The sequence below is a fragment of the Impatiens glandulifera genome, chromosome 1, assembly GCF_907164915.1.
Source record: "Impatiens glandulifera chromosome 1, dImpGla2.1, whole genome shotgun sequence".
NCBI lineage: Eukaryota > Viridiplantae > Streptophyta > Magnoliopsida > Ericales > Balsaminaceae > Impatiens > Impatiens glandulifera.
Window position 1 is genome coordinate 3,811,324 of NC_061862.1, and position 24,508 is coordinate 3,835,831.

The window sequence follows — 24,508 nt, forward strand, 5'->3', positions numbered from 1 at the left end:
AGATTATGGAAGGAATATTACAATTACAGTTCTAAATTTCTTTCATATTTCAAATAACTCATATGTTTATTATTAATTTTATTTTTCTGGGTTTGTAGGTTTAACTGAAACATCCAATGAAGATGTTCATAGTGATGTAGAGGACACTGACACACTTGTTCCTCAGTCTCGTCAGGTTGGTTAAAAAGTATCTGATTGTTTCATTATTTTAAATAATACAAATCATAGGATCTGTAATATGCTATTCCAGAGATTGTCATATAGTTGCTTACCAATAAAAGGTCGGAAATAAAGAAAACTGTAGATTTGGAGCTCCTATTGTTGTTATGTGACTATCCCTTTATATAGTACTTCCTTTGAAAATAAAAATAGAGTTAGTTATATTACTTGTATAATAGAATTCTATAGCTTTGGTTGTTCATAGAATTACTCACTTTCTGTTAGGAAACATCTTTTAATTTTTTGATACAAACATGTTATGTGGACAATGATGTGAGGTGGGATTTAATTGATTGTATCTTGTATTTGTAAAGGGTGAGGGTTTATCTTATTGGCTCTATATTTATCTTCATTCTTTTCTTTTGGATCTGATTGATGAGTCTATTTCAAAATGGGTATTTTGTTACATAGACTCTCTCAGAAATGATTTTTTTCGAAATATGATCTAAATGAAGTGTAAACCATTGTAAATATTTCTTTTGATGATCATATGTTAAGTTGTAATAGTTTAAGGGTATTTACTAATTAACTATTTTGAATTCAACAGGTAAATAAGATTGAAGTCAACTATGACAAAACATCTAAACATGTGGATGTTCAGGCATTAAAAGAAATTATTTAGAACCACTTACAAGCATACAAGGAAATGGCCATACAAGTAAGTGAAAATCATATGAAGAAAAAATGTATGTTTTCTTCATGACTAGTTGTTTTTTGTTTTGGATGGTTTTATGAACAATAATTATAGGATGAACAACAATTACCTCTTCTTCCTCTACCGTAGAATTACAGTATTATTCGATTAATAATTACAGTATCATTCAATCATTTGAACTAACCATATAATGATTGGAGATGTTTTTCCAAAGAATTGAAACACCATCTAATAAGATTGGTCAAGGTAAATTATTTAACATTCATAATATTTAATGTTTTTATATAGTTTTGCTTCTTTTAGGTTATCTTGTATGTTCTGCCACTGGTTATACCTCGAGCATGCCATATGGTGTCATCCTACCGGAACTGTTCACACAGAAATACCCGAACGATGCCAATATGTACTTAGAAAATTTAAGTTCCTACATTGAATTAGGACTTGAGTGTATTGGTATTTTGTTAATGTGCATTTTTTATTTTTGTATGCGAGTGTATTAGTATTTTTTTCTTTTGAGTTTTTCTTTTGTTGTGAATATTTATAACACACCATATTAGAACTTGAACATGTATGTTTTTATGGATTTTACTGTTTCTTCGGCTAATTTCGAAAAGAAAATGGATTAATAAAATTTGCCCCATCTTTTAGAAAAATAATCTTACAAAACTCAGACTGGAATTTGGAACTAGTAGTAATTTTAGATGCAAACATAAAGCAATATAAAATAGAAAGATGGTTATTTAGTCTCATTTTGTTTTGGGAGTTTTGATGATTAATTTTTTGTGTTAAACATGTAAATGAAGGGAATTTTGGATTAGTAAATGACAAAGCCAATCCGAAATAGTGATGGAAGAAGAATGATTACTTTTTGAAATAATCATCTTCAATTAGGGGAAGAGAACATAAACATAATGATGCATAGATTTGATTGTTTTCTGTTAAATCTAATATGTAAAAGAGCTTGACAAAAAAATTACAATGCTAACAAAATCTAATAAGATTTAAATATATTACTCTGAACAACAAATATTGGTGTCCTTGTGGTAGAATAATACCAAGTCACCTGAGTTTGTCTATTTTATTTTTTTAAAAACACACTTTCCTCCTAAACCAAACTGTAATGCGTGAATAGATTATGAATAAATGTAAGTGGAGACAAATATTTGTTATTTCTAGTTACTATGGTCTTCTTATCAAGTTTATTTTATACATTTTCAAGTTCAAATGCTTAGAGATGCTTAGATATTGAGTTATGTTGATTATTTTGAAATTGGATAAAAGATGTATATACATAGGTACAAAAACAATATATAACCAGAAGGCAATAACAACACAAATTATAACACAAGGAGAGGGTGGTCCTAGGAAACTATGTTTTTTTAACACAAAAAATGGAAACCCTCATTTATTATCTTAATTAGATGATGTATGGCAGACCCTAGTAAGCCAATGGAAAAAAGAAGGCAATAACACTACAACTTATAACATAAGAAGATGGTGGTCCTAGGAAAGTATAACAATTTAACACAAAAAAATGGAAAACTCATTAGCCTCATTTAACATCTTTTATGTATGGCAGACCCCAGTAAGCCATTAGAAACAAGAAGGCGATAACAATACAACTTATAACATAAGGAGATGATGGTCCTAGAAAAGTATGTGCTTTTAACAAAAAGAAATGGAAGAACTCAGTAAGCTTCACTTTCATTCAAGAAGATGATGTATTGCAGACCCAAATCAGATAGAAAAGTATGTGCTTTTAACAAAAAGAAATGGAAGAACTCAGTAAGCTTCACTTTCATCCAAGAAGATGATGTATTGCAGACCCAAATCAGCTAGAAAAGTATGTGCTTTTAACAAAAAGAAATGGAAGAACTCAGTAAGCTTCACTTTCATCCAAGAAGATGATGTATTGCAGACCCAAATCAGACAATAGAAGTCAATTTCATCATCATTTTTCCATATAAATACACCCGAGAATTTAACCCAGGTCTGTACCGTGGCAGGATACTATTCTACCACTAGAATACTGGTGCTTTTTGATACAACCAATATATTTAAGTCTTACATTTAATATTCTCTTATTAGATTTTGTAAACATTGTAATTTTTGGGTCAATCTCTTCCTACATCATAGACTTAATAGAAACAGTCAAATCTCTACATAATAGATTTTATTAACATTGAAGATGATTTATTTCGAGAAGTTCTCATTCTTCTTCCATCACTATTTTAGTAAATTATTGTATATATTGGTTTATAACACTAAAATGTTTTCTTAAATAAGACTTTTTTTAATAAACAACATAATATCATTAAATAAAAATACCCAGAAAGGGTAAGAGATTACAAAAGTTCAGAATTCAAATAGAACAAGTATTTGCCAAAAATGAAAGACTAACAAGATAAAAAAATAGACTAAACAACCGGTATGAGAACAGAAGTAAATGACACAAACAATGAAGCTTAGAACGGCTTGAAATCAGAAGTAATGGTGATTTTTCATATGCAATGCTCCATCTTTAACAAATCAACCAATTTTTTCCACAAGTCAGAATTTGCCTCCACGTTTGAATGAGTGAGTTTCCATCAAAGATAATTTAATTCCAAAAAAACTCCACATCATTTTGAACTCTTGAAAATGTTTGCGGTTCCTCTCCATCCAAATATGATAAACAATGTTTATAAAGAAACATATGAAGACATTTGAACTAAAGTTATTGCTCTTTGTCTTGATGATTGTCATTTCTTGATATCAATCCATGTTTATAGGAAGCTAAGAAGATTCATTGATGTGGAAACTTTGCCATAAAACAACGAAACAAATGGGAAGTCCCCAAAGAGATGGTCAATGATCTCCTCATTTCCCATACAAAGAAGGCTACTGGTATTCAGGATATTCATATACTTCTTAATTCCAAGAAAGCTAATATCATCCCTCAAAATATATGTTTATGAAAATTGCTTTTCCCACCCCCTCCCATATTCCCACCCCGCACCACTCCTTAATTAACTCCAAAATTACTTATTTATCCTATCATTTTTATATATTTACCTTTCTCATTTATTTTACTTATTTTATTTTATTTAATTATTAATATTAAGAAATTAAAAGATAAAAATTCTAAAAGATATATAATTAATTTTAAATATTATATATTAATAATAAAATTATAATAAATTAATTAAAATAAAATAATAATTTTATATAAAATAAATATTTTAAAAAGTTAAATATGAAATATTTAATAAAAAAATATTATTAAAAATATTATGCAATGTTATCGTATATATTATTAAGTAAAACATTATATTTAATTTGACTAATTATTAATATATAATATATTAAAGACTTTATCTTATTTATTGGTTAGATAATTTTATTTATAAAAAAAATATTTTTTATAAGTATTTAAAAAAAATATATAATTAATATAATAAAATATTAAATATTTATATTTTATTAAATTAGTACACATTTCAATATTTAATATATTTTAAATAATTATAATATAAAAATAATAATATTTTGTATTTTTAATTAATTAATTATATTTAATAAAAAAAACTTAATAATTAAATAAAATAAAATAAATAAAATAAGAAAGGTAAATATATAAAAGTGATAGGGATAAGTAAGTAATTTTGGAGTTAATTAAGGAGTGAGTGCGAGGGGTGAGAATATGAGAGGGGTGAGAAAAGCACCCCCTATGTTTATATATAAAAGATCTATTTTTTTTAATTATAGAGAACTATCATGACACACCATGATCATGTCCCTCGCTTCCAATCAAAGTGTTTCCGGTGAAAATCGAATTTAAGATCATTTGGTCTTTTAAGTCGACCTTTTCCAATAGACCCGTATAAATGTTAACTACTAACTAATTTCTTTAAATCTTTTTTTCCTATACGAAATCTATTTTTTTCTAAGATTTTCTAGATACCTGACATTATTCAGATCAACTATGGGCAACTCGTGTAAGAGCCTGTTCATTGGATTTTTACTAAACATTTTTTAGAGACAACATTTGTTAGAGACAACGTGTTTAGTAGCTTGTAAATTTCATTTATTCAAGCAGGATTCTTGTCGTGCATATGTAATGAAATCAGTCATGGGGCTCGGTCCTTCCTCAAGAACACCGGTCCTGGTCCTCAGTCGGAGCTGACGAAAACCGGTTTTGGTCCTCGGTTAGAGACTAGGTTTTCATGGTCGCGACTGAAGAACAGGACCAAGGATTACCGGTCCTAGACTAAAGCCCTAGGCCCGAGATGTTTATATGTTGGTCAAAATTTCAAAAATCTATGACTTTTGATTCATATAATTGAATTATGATCTATAAGATACAGCTAATTAATATGACCATGAAGAACAAAAACCCTAATATAAATCATGTTTTTAAGATCTTAACAAAAATCAATTTCAAAACATCATTTCTATGTCAAATTTTGGGATTTTTCAAATTAGGACATTTCAAGACCTCATTTTTATTCTATTAGCTTCGAAATGATGAATATAGTTGAACTAAACCAACACAAAAACATCATTCAAATATTAAAACAGTTTTTTAAAATTGAATTAAAATTCAAAATTTTCAAAAACACAGTTTGATCAAACATGATCAAAACATTGTTATAGTTACTTGGAAATCATCCTAACATATCAACAAACATGTATAGAAACTAATTGGATCAAAAAGTCCAGAATAAAACTAAGAACACAAAAATTTTGAAAATCCAATTTTCAAACTCAAATTTTCGAAATTCTTGATTTAAGTTAATTTGATCGATTCTCTTTCAACAGAAAGTTCATACATGATATATATATGTAATGTATCTAAATAAATAAATCACATAATCAAACTTAAGAATAGACCAAACCCGATCAAATAAGAAATTTTGAAAAATTTCAAAATTTTCAATTACAGATTGATATATAGGCGTTCTGGATTCATAACAACACATGGAGAACACTTCTGGGAGGTACTGAAAACTATCTAGGAGCCTGGATTGAAGCAAGGGTCGCCGAAAAAAGTTTTGACGAAAACCATTTCTTGGCCAGATTTTTAGACTTTGATTCCGATGGTTATAAACTATAATTCTTAGTGTTTGTTGTTGGGCCTTTGGGTCCAACCCAATCAGGAATTTAATTAAACAAGAAAAACCTATGAATGATGCTCATTCTATCACTGCTAGATAGAGAACATTCTGTAAAGAAGAGAAGAAACAAAGGAAGAAGAAGAGAATGAGACATTAGATCTCTTATATTTTCACCTTCGGGTTCCAATTTCCTGTTGTCTTATATCTAGACTAGCTTAAGTCTAAATTAAATTGGTTTTCCCTGTTTGTATACCTCAACTTTGGGTTTAAAGTTGAGAAGAACATTTGTATTTGTTTCTTGTTTATAGTGAAATTTTCCGGTTGGCCCCGTGGTTTTTTACCCTCTAGGTTGAGAGAGTTTTCCACGTAAATATGGTATTGTCTTATTGTGTGTTTAATCTCCTGTTTTATATTTGGATAACTTGTGCATTTACCCATCTCACATCGTTTGATTACAGTATAAAAGTATTCTTCGTTTCAAAATTCCCAACAAGTGGTATCAGATCTATTAGGTTTATTTTTGAAGAGTGCTTTTGTAGGTTGAGATGGAAAACAATAGCACAATGATCAGATTGACAAATAATAACTGGAAAATTTGGAAATCTAAAATGGACGAGGTTCTAGATCAATGCGACTACTGCCCATTTGGTAAGCAACACGTAGTCTCTTTTAGTCAAACATCAAAAAAGAAACATAATGTGCTGGACTTGGTTTATTCTGATGTGTGTGGTCCTTTTGAGGAGGAGTCATTGGGTGGCATGTACCTATGCTTTGAGAGCTCAGATGCTTTGTCCCAGCTTGGAGGATATAAAAGAAATGAAAGCTACATTTGATGTCTATGCTGCATCTGAGACAAAACTCAAAGGGGAAACTGATTTCTATGCATTTTTTGTCTAAAACCATCTGCTGTTATGGCTAGGTTCATCAGACAGTTTACAGAGATGTATGGTTTGCTTAACTCTTATTGCAAAAAAACTATTGGGGAAGATGGGGCATTTAACCTTCTCTCGGAAGCATGGAATATATTGTCCGACCTAAATGAACGAACCGAGGAGGAGGAGGAGAGGTGGTGGTTTCTAACCAGCCTAGCACTGCCATAATTTCTGGCACAGTGGAGCTTCAATCAGTGGTGAGGAGGAGGACATCAATGCGACATGACAGTTCCTGACTCTGATTTTCACATTTTTGACAATGAAAGGTCAGAGGAATGCTTCAAGGCAAAGCAGATATGGGAAATCTACGACGAAGAAGATGGTATGCCACGTCTGTACTGTCTGATTCGTCAAGTGATTTCAGTCTCACCTTTTAAAATTGCAATCAGTTACATGAACTCTAAAACTGTTTCGGAGTTTGGGTCGGTGAATTGGATAGAATCTGGCTTTACGAAATCTTGTGGAAATTTTAGGACATCATACATTGATGTGGTTGAAGAAGTGAACATCTTTTCTCATGTACTGAGCAGATAAAAAACAACACGGGGAGGATGCCTAAGAATTTATCCTAGGAGCGGAGATATATGGGCCATATACAAGAACTGGTCATCGGAATGGAACAGGGAGACCCCCTCTGAAGTTAGGCATCAATATGAGATGGTGAAAATTATGATGGATTATGATGAAGAAGATGGGGTTTGCATGAGTCCACTGGTGAAAGTAGATGGTTACAGGACTGTGAATGGGAGGAACTCAGATAAGGGTTCCATTTGTAGGGTTTTGAAGAAGGAAATGTTGTGATTCTCACATTGTGTTCCTTGTTGGCGAATTAGAGGTGCAGAGAAGACTGATGATCTGCCAGAATGCTGTTGGGATCTTGACCCAGCTGCAACCCAAGATGGCCTTATTCTTCAAAAGCAGCAAGAAGAAGAAGTAAACTGTTTGTTTTTTCTTATGATTGTTCTTGAGTGTACTTGAGAGATTTACAGATGGATAGCCAAAACTATTATAGGTTGGTTGTTTCTTTATTTGAAAACTTTTGATTATTTGTTGTTTTGAGATCAAAGTTTGAAATTAAACTGCTCTTGAATTATCAACAGCCATACCCGGTCCAGGATCTGACTTTCTTCTTGCTGGATTGATTGTCTTATTTTGTTATAAAATAAATAAATAATATATTTAAATTATAATTTATTAATAATTTTTTGGGATAAAGAAATTTGAGTAGATGGTGATTTTAGAAAATAGATACAGACTCAGTGTTTAAAACATACTAAAAAAATATGTGTTTAATGCCGACCAATTTTTCGTTGACCGATAATAACGTAATATTATTATATCACAATATGATGGGCAACTCTAAGTCAAATATTAGCTCTCTCAATTGTTGTTGTCTTAGTACAAGATTACACTAAAAAAATAAGATTTAAAAAAAAAATGTTCTTTTCAACTTTAAAAAGTATTAAAATAAGTGCTTATGAACTAACTCAATATTAGACAAATCAAATATGTTATTCTTAAGTTGCAAATTTTATAATTTATAAATAGAAGTATTTTGTTTCAACTTTCAATATATATTATTGAAAAATATTATTAGTATTATAATACATATTACAACATTATTTGCATTGCAGATTTTATTTATGATATTGTATTTTATAATTTATTTTATAATAATCATTATATATATGCTTAGTTTTTAAAGTGTCCGGATTGCCGAGTTAAGAGCTGTGGTTAATTTGAATATTTATTTGAGAGTAAATGGATACTTGGGTCGGATTGTGGGTGGACTCGCACATAAACTTAAAACGGTTAAAATAAAATTAAAAATGTTATTTGTATGTTTTGAACTTGCAACCTAACCAAATAAGTACAAACTTTTAACCAACTAGGCTAACAACACTTAATATGTAAGATTCAACACCAGATTTGATGAACACAAGACATTTTAACAATAAAAGTTCAATTTTTTAACTAACTAATCTATATATATATATAATGATGTTTAATTTTTAAAGTGTCTGGATTGCTGGGTCGAGAGCTATGGTTAATTTGGATGATTATTTGAGATTAAATGGATACTTGGGTCGGATTGTCGGTTGACCCGCCCATAAACTTAAAACGGTTAAAAATAGAATTAAAAATGTTATTTATATGTTTCGAACTTGTAACCTAACAAAACAAGTACAACCTTTTAACCAACTAAGCTAACAACACTTTATATTTAAGATTTAACACCAAATTTGATGAACGCGAGAGATTTTAACAATAAAAGTTCAAATTTTTAACTAACTAATATATATATATATATATATATAATGATGCTTAATTTTTAAAGTGTCCGGATTGCCGGGTCGAGGACTGTGGTTAATTTGATATTAATGTAAGTGTAAATTAATATTTGGGTCGGATTGTGGGTTGACCCGTCCATAAACTTAAAACGGTTAAAAATAAAATTAAAAATTCTATAGGTATGGTTCGAACTTGCAACCTAACAAAACAATTACAACTTTTTAATTAAATAGGCTAATAACACTTTATATTTTAAATTCACCACCAAATTTGATGAACGCGGTAGTTCATTAATAGTTTTTAATCGGTCATAATTCTCTTTTGACTTTGCACTATAGATTTAAATATTATTAGTGAGCAATAATGGAAGAGTTCCATCATATTTATAGAGATAATGGACATAATTCATATGGATTTAGTAAGTCTCATCTGGGTATTTTAATGATAGTCTTTACATTTTTTCTTTCACTCATAGTATGGGTAAGAAGTGGACTCTAGAGGTGAAACTAAATGAGTTGAAGAATCAAACTGTATCAATTGTTTTAGAGATCGTTCTGCAATGTGAGAGTAAATGGATACTTGAGTCCAATTGTGAGTTAACCCGCCCATAAATTTAAAACGGTTAAAAATAAAATGAAAAATGCTATCACATTTTTACCGTAATAATTTTTTCATGATTTTTTATATTATTACTCGTGCAAATACAAATGATAAATGTTAGTTTGCTTAATAATGACTTATTTATTAATGACTTGTTTAATATTAATTAATTTATTTTTTCTAACAAAAAAATTGTATTAACATTTATGTTGGTAAAAATATTTCTTAAAAATATTTAAAATTATTATTTCAACATGATTTCATTAATTTATAAATTAAATTTTCTTTTTATATTTTACTGATTTAATTAGCCATATATTCTACAACATTTTTACAATAGTTTCATATATCTTAATAATAAATATAGTAATTTCAAATGTACATATTTTATAATACATAACAATTATATATTTTAAATATTCACAATTAATTTACAAACTTATCTTGCAAGACCATTTGCAATTAATAGGTATTTTTTTAAATAATTTATACATTTAATTTACTTGCTATATATTTTGTCATATATACAAAATTTATATCTTAAATTTTAACAATAAGTTTAGCCATTTAATAACATGATTTGCAATAACTTTACTATGTATATTTAAGTTTTTTTTTCAATTAGTTTATTATTAGTATTTGTTCAGTAATAAAAAATATGTATTTTTTAAATTTAAATTAATGGATGGTTTCTTGGGATATAATCAGGTCCTGATGGCGCCTGAAAAAAGGAGAAAACTACTTTCATCACAGAGGTCGGTATCTTTTGTAATCGAGTGATGCCCTTTGGACTGAAGAACAATGGAGCTACGTATCAGAAAGCAACCATAAGTCACAACTATTCTCCACGACATAATCCACAAGAAAGTCAAGGTCTACGTTGATGATATCATCGTCAAATTCAAGAATCGAGCTGAACATATCCGAACTTGGAGAAATTCCTTTAGAGGATTTGGAAATATCATATCTGTTTAAATCAAATGAAGTTCACCTTCGGTGTCACGACTGGTAAGATGATAATATTTTTGATTACTCAAAGAGGAATAGAAGTCGACTCTAGTAAGATTGTGGCCTTCACAGCCATGACATCACCCCGAAATGAGCGAGAGGTTCGAAGATTTTTGGACAAAATTCAATATATTAGTCTCTACATTAGTAAGCTCACTTACACTTGCGATCATCTATTCAAGCATCTTAAGAAGGGTCAAAAGTTGTCTGGAGTGATACTCATTAACATGTCCTCGAGAAGGTGAAGGCATATTTGCAATCCCTTCCTATCCTCATGTCTTTGAGGCCAGGAGTTTCTTTGATTATTCAATTCACTATCACTAAGTCATCCATGGGGAGCATTCTAGACCATGAGAATGAAATCAAAGAAGAGGTGGCAATCTACTACATCAGCAAAATGATGACCGATTATGAGTTAAATGACTCTTCTATGGAGAAGGTCTATTGGGCACTAGCCTGGTAACGAAGAGTTTGTGCCATACATCAGCAAAAGGATGACCGATTATGAGTTAAATTACTCTTCTGTGGAGAAGGTCTGTTGGGCACTAGCCTGGGTAGCGAAGAGGTTGCACCATTATATGTAAGCTCACCCAATCAAGCTAGTGTCAAGACTTGATCTCATTCGTTTCTTGTTTCAAAGAATCCCTCTTTTGCTGTGTTTGGCCAAATGGATGATGAGAATTTCAGAATATGAATTCTATGCATTAGACTTACGTCTAATTCCGTGCATTCATTAGACTACACGTCTAACTCCGATGAGTTAGACTGTACGTCTAATTCTATGCATTAGACTTACGTCTAATTCCGTGTATCTATTAGACTATCCGTCTAATTACACGTCAATTAGACTATACGTCTAACTCCGATGAGTTAGACTGTAAGTCTAATTTTATGCATTGAAAGCCAAAATCGGTCTAATGACCCTCATTAGATCCAAGTCTAATGACATATTGTTTCAATACACCTGTATCAAAACTCATAAGTTATTTCATCATCAAAATCTCAGTGGTTAAATTATTTCAACACTTAGTCAAAATAATTTGACCTAACACTCTTGATGATGAAGAAGAAGATACTGAACACCTCCATCCAAGGAAGAAGAAATCTGCTGCATCATCAATCGCATCACCAAGTTAGAGACCGTTAATTGTTCAACCATCTCGACCACCTAGACCAGCATGCGGTCTCTTTCGATTCAGCCCACGACAGCCCCGAAGAACAAGTCTCCTAGACGGTTGGTGCATGGACGCGGACAAAAGAAAGAGAAGGAAAAGAAGAGGAGGCTAAGCGGAAAGAAAAAGAAAGGGGGGACCATCCGAAATCTAGCTTATTTCCTTACTTTACACTTTATGAACTTATTTACTTTACCTATCATCGTTTTAAGAACTTAGATATTTTCGTAAGATCTCAAATTTATATTATAATTATCATTTTTGAAAACTAACTTATTTTGAAACTTTTCTTTGAAAAGCATCAAAAAGGGAGAAATTGCTAAATATATTTTTTCAAAATCGGCCAAACTTAAATTCTCTCAAAAATCGGCCACACATTACAAGTTTTGAATATTTATTCTAAATAATTAAAAAGGGAGAAATTGTTAGAAAAATTAAGTAGGTTAATTTTAAACCGGCCACACACTACAATTTTTGAATATTTATTCTAAATAATCAAAAAGGGAGAAATTGTTAAAAAAATTAAGTAGGTTAATTTTAAACCGGTCAGAGAACTTAATTGATCTCAATTTTCATGTGCAGGAACAGATCAAACCGGTTGGAGAACATACCAAAGTAATCCGGCTCCAAATGATCAAGTCATGATCAAGAGGAACCGGCTTCAACATCTCAACCAAACCGGCCAGCAAGAAAGTTCTTAATCCCAGCCGGATCATATTACGAAAAGATCAACCGGAAACTTCGAAATATAAGATGACGTAATATGACACTCCTTGGGAAAATACAAGAAGATAAAATTCGGATTAGAAGCATGCCATAAAAACAATGATGATCTGGTTATCCAAGATCCGAAGCAAAATCCGAATCAGACAGTCGAAACGTGCATGCTTGCCATGTGTCCAAAACTGCAAACCGCTCACGTCATCAGAACCTGGTCGGTGGACGCATGCTTGACAAGTGTTAGAAAGGTGAAACGTGCACGCAACATCTCTGAATCGGCGTGGTTTCAGAATGGCCAATCCTACGGAGAGAGAAGAAAATGACGGTTAGGACATTATTCACTATAAAAGGAAGACGAAGGGACATCATTAAATACGGTTCTGAACATTTTAAGATAGAGAAAGAAATCTCACGCGCGATCCTAAATAACTGTTTCAATTATTGAAAGTGTTGTTGTTGTATCGAATTATTGTATTACATCAGAGTGAAGTGGTGTAACCGGCGAGTAGCGATTAAGGCTCGTCCGACATTGTGTGAGTGTTGTAACTTTCAAGTTAGTGGAAATCCTTCTCATAATCTGAGAAGAAGGGGTGACGTAGGAGAGTTTGCTCTGAACATCCATAAAAAATCATGTCTCGTGTTATTTTTTTATTTCCGGCTCACTTACTCTAAACTGAACTATTACTCATTTCAAATCAAACCAAAACATAATCCTTGTCCTTAATCAAACCGGTCTATCTATCTTGTCTAACCGATCCCTTATAAACATCATCCAAATCTTGTGTCTTGCTTGAAACTGAAATAGACATTTCCGCCCTTGAACCCGGTTCAAGAGTCTATGACAGTTTGTGCGGTGTTAAGAACAGTTTTAGTCTCTAACCGGACTATCACAAATCAGAGTGTGTATTGTGTTATAAGCGTTCAACCCTTCCTGAACCGAAACCCCGTTCCCCCAAGGGCGATCTCGATCCTAACAAGCAATATTTAATATATTTTAAATAATTATAATATAAAAATAATAATATTTTGTATTTTTAATTAAATAAATAAAGTTAAAAAACATATTAAAAATTAATTAATTAATTATATTTAATAAAAAAAACTTAATAATTAAATAAAATAAAATAAATAAAATAAATAAAATAAGAAAGGTAAATATATAAAAGTGATAGGGATAAGTAAGTAATTTTGAAGTTAATTGAGTGAGGGCGAGGGGTGAGAATATGGGAGGGGGTGGGAAAAGCACCCCCTATGTTTATATATAAAAGATCTATTTTTTTTAATTATAGAGAACTATCATGATACACCATGATCATGTCCCTCGCTTCCAATCAAAGTGTTTCCGGTGAAAATCGAATTTATGATCATTTGGTCTTTTAAGTCGACCTTTTCTAATAGACTCGTATAAATGTTAACTACTAACTAATTTCTTTAAATCTTTTTTTTCTATATGAAATCTATTATTTTCTAAGATTTTCTAGATACCAGACATTATTCAGATCAACTATGGGTAACTCGTGTAACAACCTGTTCATTGGATTTTTACTAAACATTTTTTTAGAGACAATGTGTTAAGTAGCTTGTAAATTTCATTTATTCAAGCAAGATTCTTGTCGTGCATATGTAATGAAATCAGTCATGGGGTTCGGTCATTCCTCAAGAACACCGGTCCTGGTCCTCGGTTGGAGCTGAAGAAAACCGGTCTTGGTCCTCGGTTAGAGACTAGGTTTTCTTGGTCGCGACTGAAGAACATGACCAATGATTATCGGCCTAGACTAAAGCCCTAGGCCCGAGATGTTTATATGTTGGTCAAAATTCAGAAATCTATGACTTTTGATTCATATCATTGAATTATGATCTATAAGATACAGTTAGTTTATATGACCATGAAGAACAAAAACCCTAATATAAATCATGCTTTTAAAATCTTAACAAAAATCAATTTCAAAACACCATTTCTATGTCAAATTTTGGGATTTTTCAAATTAGAACATTTCAAGACCTCATTTTTATTCCATTAGCTTCGAAATGATGAATATAGTTGAACTCAACCAACACAAAAACATCATTAAAATATTAAAACAGTTTTTAAGGTTGAAGTAAAATTCAAAATTTTCAAAAACACGGTTTGATCAAACATGATCAAAATGTTGTTATTGTTACTTAGAAATCATCCTAACATATCAACAAACATGTATAGAAACTAATTGGATCAAAAAGTCCCGAATAAAACTAAGAACACAAAATTTTGAAAATCCAATTTTCAAACTCAAATTTTCGAAATTCTTGATTTAAGTTGATTTGATTGATTCTCTTTCAACAAGAAGTTCATACATGATATATAGAATGATTCTAAACAAGTAAATCACATAATTAAACTTAAAGAACAGACCAAACCCGATCAAACAAGTAAATTTGAAAAAATTCAAAATTTTCAATTACAGATTGATATATAGGCGTTATGGATTCATAACAACACATGGAGAACACTTCTGGGAGGTACTGAAAACTATCTAGGAGCCTAGATCGAAGCAAGAGTCGCCGAAGAAGGTTTTGACAAAAACCATTTCTTGGCCAGATTTTCAGACTTTGATTCCGATGCTTATAGACTATAATTCTTAGTGTTTGTTGTTGGGCCTTTGGGTCCAACCCAATCAGGCATTTAATTAAACTAGCAAAACCTAAGAATGCTGCTCATTCTAACACTTCTAGAGAGAGAACATTGTATAAAGAAGAGAAGAAACAAAGGAAGAAGAAGAGAATGACGGTTCTGTTAGATAAAATTAGATCGGATAAATAAAAATTAACAAAAAAAACTCTTGTGCAAGAACAGGCAAAGGACCGAACCGGTCAAATTACTCAACCGGTTAAGAAACTCAACCGGTCAAGCATTTAAACCGACCAGAAAAATGACCGCACAAGAAAGTCAAGATCGGCTAAATTAGAAAGCAAGAATCAATTAAACAGTCGGTCAATCAAAAGCCATGGAAAAACCGAAAGTGATCCGGTTAACATAAACAACCAACCAGCACAAACAGATACTTCGGGTATCTGTTGAGAATGAATGATACCAAAGGAACAGACTGAATATTGCCATATTCATACAAGTCTGAGGATAGTTTGCAGGCTGCAGAAGATAGTCCTACAAGATCTTTCTACTTCAGGATAAATCAGAAAGGCAATCTTCCAAGTATAGACAATTGTCTAACCGACAGTTGCCACATTGAGTAAAAGACAAACCTAGCCGGTTTGACCTACACACTGGAAGACTAGACCGCCAGGTCTGAAGACTAGACCGCCAGATCTGAATCACTGAACCTCTGCTCAACCAATCAGATTCAAGGAAATGAAATGTGACCGTTGGCACATTTCACCTATAAAAGAAGGAGCTGAAGAGGAGTAAACAATAGACACAATAGACACAATAGACACAAGAGACACAAGGGACAATTTTCAAGGGCAATTCTTATAAGTTCTGAACATTCTACAACCTAAGTGAAAAGATTGTGTTCTATCTCTAGAAAGCTTAAGCGCTTATTTGAAGTGTAATTCTACAATTTCGGTTAAAATTGTACGAGTATTATCGAGCAGGAAATAAGTCTCGATCGGATTGTGTTTGTATTCCTTAGTAAATATCCTTCTCGCGGTTTCGAGAGGAAGGGGTGACGTAGGAGTTTTATCTCCGAACATCCATAAAAATATGTCTTGTTATTTGTTTTCTGCTTACTTTACTTTATAACCGACCTGCACTAATCTACTAATACCGCTCCAACCGACTCAACCTTACCCAAACCGAACTACTAAGCTACAAAACTGACTCAGCAACTTCCAGACCTGTCCTGTTCAAAACCGATTCTGCCTACCTTATAAGTGTGCTGCTTCAACCTGAAACAAACCACTTCCGCACTTGAACCTAGTTCAAGGGTTTGTGACAGTTTGTGTAGTATTGAAACTTCGGTGTTAATCTCTAACCGGATTAATCACCACCTTTTGAGTGAGACGCGCTAACCGGCCAAACCCCGGTCCCCTAGCCGCGACCTAGATCCTAACAATTGGTATCAGAGCAGTTAGTTTCAATACTCAAGCAAGCATGTCTTTCGATAGGCCCCCAATGCTAGAAGGTGACGACTTTGCCAACTGGAAGGCACGCATGCACCTGCACTTAATCACCATGGATGATGAAATGCAGTTCATTATAGCCGAAGGACCGATAATAATTGACAAGGATAAGAAGGATTGGACAACTGAAGATAGGAGAAGAAACAATCTGGATAACCATGCCAGAAACCGCATCTCCAACGGTGTGGACAGAAACACGTATTGCAAGATCAGAGACTATAAAACAGCTAAGGAAACATGGGAAACGGTGATTCAGATCTATGAGGGAAATGAAAGAACCAAGGAAAATAAGGTAATGGTAGCTACTCAGAAGTTTGAAAACATCAAGATGAAACCGGGAGAAACAATGAGAGAATACAATGACCGGTTCACAGGTGTGATAGACGAGCTAGCAACTCTTGGCAAAAGGTATGATAACAAGGAGGTCATCATGAAAGCATTAAGATCTCTTCCAAGTGCATGGGACATAAAGACAATGGTGATGAGGGAATCAAACTGCCTAAGAAAGATGAAACTACACGATGTATTCGAAGATCTTAAGGCATATGAGTTTGAAATGAGATCTAGGACTGAAGAAGAAGTCTCAGTCTTAACCTCAACCAGAGCATTGATCACATCCACAGAACCGGTTATACCTGCACCGATCAGAACCGCTGAACAGTTCACCGAGGATGCCATGGCAATGCTTGCACAAAAATTTGGGAGATTCATGAAGAGAAGCCAACCGACAAACAACTATAACTATGATGATAAATCTAATGTAAGATGTTATAACTGCAATTGTTTGGGACATTTCAAGTGGGAATGCTGAAAACTGAGGAGAGATGACCGGAAACCGGACAATCAGAATAACCGAAATAACTATCAACAAACTGGTGAAGGAAGTGAGGTTTAGAAAGTACTGATAGTCGATGATGGAGGAAGCTTATGGGCTCACAGTGACAGTGATGATGATCTCACATGCCTCATGGAAAATGAGGAACATGAATTTGATTCTCCTTGTGAAGAATTTACTAAAGATGAGTTATACAATGCATTGAATGATATGGTAGCAGAGTATAAGAACCTATTAACCTTATTACCTAAGCAACCCAACTTTAGAGCCGACCTCATAGTACCCACCTTGACCGAACCAAAGACCATACAACCTGATGAAACCTCTACCTTAGAAACCTAGTCAGCACCCGAACCATCATCTAAGACCGAATAGCTCAAGGAGCCAGTTCAAGAGTTGACCGAGGAAGAAAATGCCCGACTCCAGTATAGAATGGCCGCATGGAAAAGATCTAGTGAAATGGTAAGAAAAATGTGTAGTTATAAAAGACACCCTTTTTGCATGTTTGGTCTAGGATACAAAAACAATAGATCCAAAAACCAAAAACACTTAGACAAAATAAGACTTACAAAGGATAATCTTCCCTTTATAGGTTTTGTCAAAAGTTCCTTAACCGCTGAAGAGGAATTAACTGCCTATTATACGGAAGACAAACTAACCTATATAGGTCCAACTGATTCTGAGAAATGGCTTTACCCTGAGAAAAGGAAAGCCATCCAGCTCAAAAATAGGAAAGCCAACTCACAACCGCATAGGACAAACCAAAGATCATCCCCACACAAGGCCTTCTTAGGAAAGCGGAAAGACTCAAAACCGAGTGCAAGGAAATTAGTTAAGACCTTAACCAGGAAAGCTGTCCGGCTCGTCAAGGTTTAGATACCCAATGGACTAATCGTTTGTAGACCCAAGTAAATGTGGGTACCAAATAGTTGTAAATATGTACATTTTGCAGGATATAAAGAAATAGCTAGGAAACTCTGAATGGTACGTGGATAGCATTTGCTCCAGACATATGACCGAAAACAATAACCTTCTAACCGACATCAGAATAGAAACCGGTGCATTAATCACCTTTAGTGACAACTCAAAAGGTAGAACTATGGAGAGGGTAAGATTGTCCATGGTAACCTAACAATTGATAATGTGATAAATAAAATTAAGTAGATTAATTTTGGAACCGGCCAGACGAACTAAACAAAAGTTAATCTTCATGTGCAGGTACTTCTAAAAACCGTACGAACAGGTTGGCGTTGTAAAACCGGCTGATACTACAATTCAAAGAAACCAGTTTCAAGTGATCAAGTTAAAGATCAGAGGAACCGGTTTTCACTTTCTCAAAGCGACCGGTTAGTCAAGACAGAAACCTTCATTCCAACCGGATCATATTGCACAAGACACAGAAACCGGAAGGTTCAGAACAAAAGTCAGAAGATTCAAACTTCAAGAGTGACGTACCATGACGGAAGAAACGTGTCTTGAAAGAATAAAAGAAGATCGGATCCGATCGGAAGCATGCGAGGAAAGCAATGATGCTTTATTGATCTGAAATTGACAACCGGAAGTGCATGTTCAACACGTGTCCAAATCTGAAAACCGGTTACGTCATCTTTTGCTCAGAGTTGCCTGCATGAATGCCAGGTGTTGAGGAAAGTGAAGCGTGCAAGCAACCTTTTCTGCAACAGGCGTGATGACGATCGACCAATCCGTAGGAGAGAGAAGAAAGTAACCGTTGTCTACTTTCAGCTATAAAAGGAAGATCAAATGTCTTCATTTAAAAAAAGTTACGAACACAGTTGAAAAGTCACGTATTACGAAAAGCATTAAATTCTAGAGAGATAAACTGTTCCATTCCAAAACCGGTGTGTCTAAAACCGGAAGCTTTTTGTGTATTGTTGTGTTGAGTTGTTGTATTACATCAAAGTGTGAGTTTGGTGTAACCGGCGAGTAGCGAAGTTGGGCTCGACCGGCAGTATTGTTGTAACTCTAAAGAGTTAGTGGAGATCATTCTCATAACCTGAGAAGAAGGGGTGACGTAGGAGGGTTTGCTCCGAACATCCATAAACAAATCTCTTGTCTCGTGTTCTTTCCTTCGCTTTCATTTCTTGCTTTCTTAACGTAAACCTCAAACTAATCATACTCCTAAAACCGGTCACTCACCTCCATTAAACCGACTCCTTCTCAAACATCATCTAAAGTCGCATTCGTTGCTTCAACCTGAAACAGACATTTCCGCCCTTGAACCCGGTTCAAGAGTCTGTGACAGTTTGTGCAGTGCTGAGAACGGTTATAGTCTTTAACCGGACTATCACCAAAGAGTGTTGTGTGTTGTAAGCTGCCACCCTTCCTGAAACCGGAAAACACCCCGTTCCTCCAAGGGCGTCCCCGATCCTAACATAATGTACTCTTAGTTGAAAACCTACGTTTTAACCTACTAAGCATTAGTCAAATGTGTGATGCTGGATACACTGTAGAATTCCTTAAACATGCATGATTAGTTAAGAATTCTCAAGGTACCATACTACTAACCGGAAATAGGCTAGGAAATATCTACAAGGTAGACTGGAAAACTAAAGTAGAATATCTTGTCTACATGATAGCTAAGACCGATCAAACCTGGCTGTAACATAAGAGACTAAATCACTTAAACATGAAAACCTTAAACTATATTCGCGGTAAAAAGTTGGTTGAAGGAGTTCCTGACATAGTGTTTAATAAGGATAACGTATGTTCAGCATGTCAAATGGGTAAACAAACTAGGTCAACCTTTAAGAGTAAAGAACACATTCAATCTAACCGCTGCCTAGAACTTCTTCACATGGACTTATTCGGACCGATTAGGATCGTCAGCCTAGGAGGTATGTTGTACACTATGGTAGTTGTTGATGATTACTCTAGGTATACATGGGTAATATTCTTACCATCCAAACGTGAAACCGCATCAAACTTGATCACATTACTTAAACGTTTGCAAAATGAAAAATCAACACGCAATAATAGCATAAGAAGTGATAGAGGTACCGAATTTACAAATAGTACTCTAAATGCATTTCTTGATGAATCCGGTATTAGACACGAGTTGTCTAGTGCTAGGACTCCTCAACAAAACGGCCTGGCCGAGAGAAGAAACCGAACTCTCAAGGAAGCCGCACGGTCCATGATAGCCGATTCGGGTATAGCCCAGAAATTCTGGGCTGAGGCTATCAATATTGCATGTCACACACAAAACCGGTGTTTGATCAACAAGTTTCACAATAAAACACCTTATGAGGTATACTTTGATAGGGTCCCTAACTTTAAGTACCTTAAGATTTTCGGTTGTAAATGCTACATTCATATAAATGGCAAAACCTATTTATCTTCTTTTGATGCAAAATCCGATGTTGGGATCATGTTGGGTTACTCAGCAGTGAGTAAATCATATAGAGTGTATAACAACAGAACTTTAACCGTGGAGGAATCACTTCATGTTGTTTTTGATGAATCGGTTGAAAGCAACACTGCATCATGCTTTGACGTACACAACAGATTGGAAAACAACAATATCCATTCTGATAGTGAAGATGAGATTCCGGTTTTCAGGCGGTTTGTCCATGACCAAATGGGTAATGATGAAACCCAGCCGGATCAAGCTGTCCCACGACAGGAAGCTGACACTCCGGTCCAAACCGAGGAAATCGGTCGGTCTAAAATTCCTGTTCAGCCTACCGATATGTCTAGCCTTGATCAAGTAAACGGTGATTTGGTAGACATTCCTGAACCGAACCTCAAAAGGAACACAAATCACCCTCTTAAGCTAATCATAGGTGACCCTTCAGAACCCGTTCGAACTAGGCGTCAAATCCTGGAGGAATACTTTAATTCCGCTTTTATATCCCAGATTGAGCCGAAAAGAGTGGATGAAGCATTGTCAGATCCAGACTGGATCTTGGGAATGCAAGAAGAGTTAAACCAGTTTGAGAGTAACAAAGTCTGGTACCTAGTCCCTAGACCGAAAGATCAACCGGTCATAGGAACAAGATGGGTATTTAGAAATAAACTCAATGAAGACGGTTTGGTCACGAGGAACAAAGCTAGATTAGTGTCACAAGGATACAAACAGGAACAAGGCATTGATTTTGAAGAATCATTTGCCCCTGTAGCTAGGATTGAAGCTATTAGGATTTTTCTAGCCTTTGTTGCATTCAAAAACTTAAAAGTTTTTCAAATGGATGTTAAAAGTGCATTTTTGAATGGTGACCTACGTGAAGAAGTATATGTTGAACAACCAACCGGTTTCAAAAATGATGAACTACCAAACCATGTATATCGGTTAAACAAAGCTTTATACGGTCTAAAGCAAGCTCCTAGAGCCTGGTATGACACACTAACCGCATTCTTGTTAAAACATGATTTTACCATCGGTTCGGTGGACAAAACATTATTTAAGTTTGAGAAGAAGGAACATATCCTACTTGTTCAAATTTATGTAGATGACATCATCTTCGGTTCAACCGATCCTAAGTTATGTGATAAATTCTCAACCCTAATGACTAACAAATTTGAAATGAGGGGTACCCCGAGTGGCCCTGTCAATTGGTTATCAAAATAACCCATAAACATACAAGGCCTTATTCTAAATCATTTCTTTCTTTTAATGAAATTATTCTAAATATTTGCTTTGTTATTGACAATTAATTAAATCTTTTTTTTCTATGAAAGGGGTGATTCCTTTTGGACAAAATGCACAACTTGTAACGTTCGGTATAAGTATCTCCTGAATTGTCGTGGTGTTTTCATGGCAATTAACGAAGGGATAGGACCTCCAGATGGCTCGTATCCTTTTCTTGATTGTCAACATTTTCCTGCTCCTGAAAACTGCTATGCAAATCAACTTGGGACTATTACAAATATCCCAACCACAAATGGAGTCGTTGTATCTAAATCTAAGCGGAAATCGTATTCTGGATCTTCAGTGGAGGTTGTTGATACAGATATAACCATCCCTCTCGAGGCACACCCTATAGGGAATGGCAATAAAAACACGAGATCTCTTCACGAGCCTTCCAAACTGGGCAAGCCCTCAAGGAGAAAGAGTCTTGATGACACATGCGTAGAAACGTCTTAAATAATCTATCAGATATGGGACCATCAATGTCAATTTTTGACTCAAAAAAGTTATTAATTAATAGGGCATTGTCTGAATTAAGAAAGAAGTTGCCAGAGATAAGGAAAGCTGATACTGAAGTAGCTGCACTGAAGAAAAACCTAGCAAATTTACCTCAGAAAGAAGCAGCAGCAGCAGGAAAATCAGTAGGAGAGGTGGTGGTGTCTAACAAGCCTAGTACTGCCGCAATTTCTGGCACAGTTGGACTTCAATCAGTGGTGAGGAGGAGGGCATCAATGCGCATGAAGGTTCCTATCTCTGATTTTCACAATTTTGACAATGATAGGGCTGAGCAATGCTTCAAGGCGAAGCAGATATTGGCGCTCTATGATGAAAAAGATGCTATGCCACGTCTGTACTGTCTGATTTCAGTCTCACCGTTTAAACTGCAATTAGTTACATGAACTCCAAAACTGATGCGGAGTTCGGGTCAGTGAATTGGATAAAATCTGGATTTACGAAATATTGTGGAAAATTTAGAACATCTTTTCTCATGTATTGAGCAGAGAAAAAATAAAACGGGGAGGATGCCTTAGAATTTATCCTAGGGGCGGGGATATATGGGCCATATACAAGAACTGGTCATCGGAATGGAACAGGGAGACCCCCTTTGAAGTTAGGCATCAATATGAGATGGTGGAAGTTATGATGGATTATGATGAAGAAGATGGGGTTTGCATGAGTCCACTGGTGAAAGTAGATGGTTACAGGACTGTGTATGGGAGGAACCCAGATAAGGGTTCCATTAGTTGGGTTTTGAAGAAGGAAAAGTTGAGATTCTCGCATCGTGTTCCTTCTTGGCGAATTAGAGGTGGAGAAAGGACTGATGATCTGCCAGAATGCTGTTGGGATCTGGACCCTGCCGCCACCCAAGATGGCCTTATCCTTCAACAGCAGCAAGAACAAGAAGAAGCTGAAGCTGGGAAACATAAAGTGATATCTTAACTTACATTCCATCCCCCAATTGAAAAGATTATGAACTGTTTGTTGTTTCTTATGATTGTTTGTTCCTGACAGTGTACTTGAGTGATTACAGATGGATGGCCAAAACTATTATAGGTTGTTTCATTGTTGTTGATGATGTTTTTGATTTTGACATGTGAAAATTATTCTACATGTCAAATTAAAGTTGAACAGTGGGTTAATTTCCTTTTCCCTGTGGTTGACTTGATTTGGGATAGAAAATACAAATATGAATGAATTTATATTTTATAATTGATGTATGTTTGTCTTTATCTTTCAATGAGATTTGATCTTCACTTACAAATAATATATTGTTTGTTGTTGCTCCGCTCCAGCTAAATGAAATTTCTTGGCAGTAAAACTAATAAATAAGACAAATCCTCTTTCTGAGGTGTGAATGTCTTTATTCTTGAATTTCTTGATTCAAACCATATTAATTGTGTTCTCTTATATAGAGCACATTATATATAGCTTTGTTTTAATAATCATATTTAAGAGAATACTTTAAGTGTAAAGAGATATAATTGTGTATGTAACAACTAAACTATAAATTAACGGTTAATATTGAAAATTAAATCTTTTTTTTTTATTTTGGATAGATTAATGTTTTTTTATGAACTTTTATAATTAATCATAGATTCATAATGTTTAACATAATATTATAAAACAAATAATTAGGATAATAAAAATATATAAAAAGTAGCATATTCAAAAGAAGCTAATGCATTTTTCTAATCAAAAATTATATTTTGTA

General features: G+C 34.0%; 1 protein-coding gene and 1 pseudogene across 1 annotated transcript; both read left to right on the forward strand.

The window, feature by feature from the left end:
- Window positions 1-7,088: 7,088 nt before the first annotated feature.
- Window positions 7,089-7,880, forward strand: LOC124927036 (annotated as a pseudogene).
- A 3,253-nt stretch (window positions 7,881-11,133) lies between these two features.
- LOC124927129 lies at window positions 11,134-23,817 on the forward strand. Its single transcript, XM_047467520.1, has 5 exons — window positions 11,134-11,261; window positions 22,347-22,745; window positions 22,817-23,146; window positions 23,298-23,724; window positions 23,809-23,817. The coding sequence occupies exons 1-5, from the start codon at window positions 11,134-11,136 to the stop codon at window positions 23,815-23,817; spliced, it is 1,293 nt and encodes a 430-aa protein (XP_047323476.1).
- Window positions 23,818-24,508: the final 691 nt, after the last annotated feature.

Excerpts from the sequence above, each read along its gene's own strand:
- LOC124927129 (XM_047467520.1), top strand. The coding sequence starts at position 11,134 with ATGGGGAGCATTCTAGACCATGAGAATGAAATCAAAGAAGAGGTGGCA. Across the intron at positions 22,746-22,816 it reads GATGACACATGCGTAGAAAC|GGCATTGTCTGAATTAAGAA; the intron begins GTCTTAAATAAT and ends ATTAATTAATAG. Across the intron at positions 23,147-23,297 it reads AAAGATGCTATGCCACGTCT|AGAAAAAATAAAACGGGGAG; the intron begins GTACTGTCTGAT and ends TGTATTGAGCAG.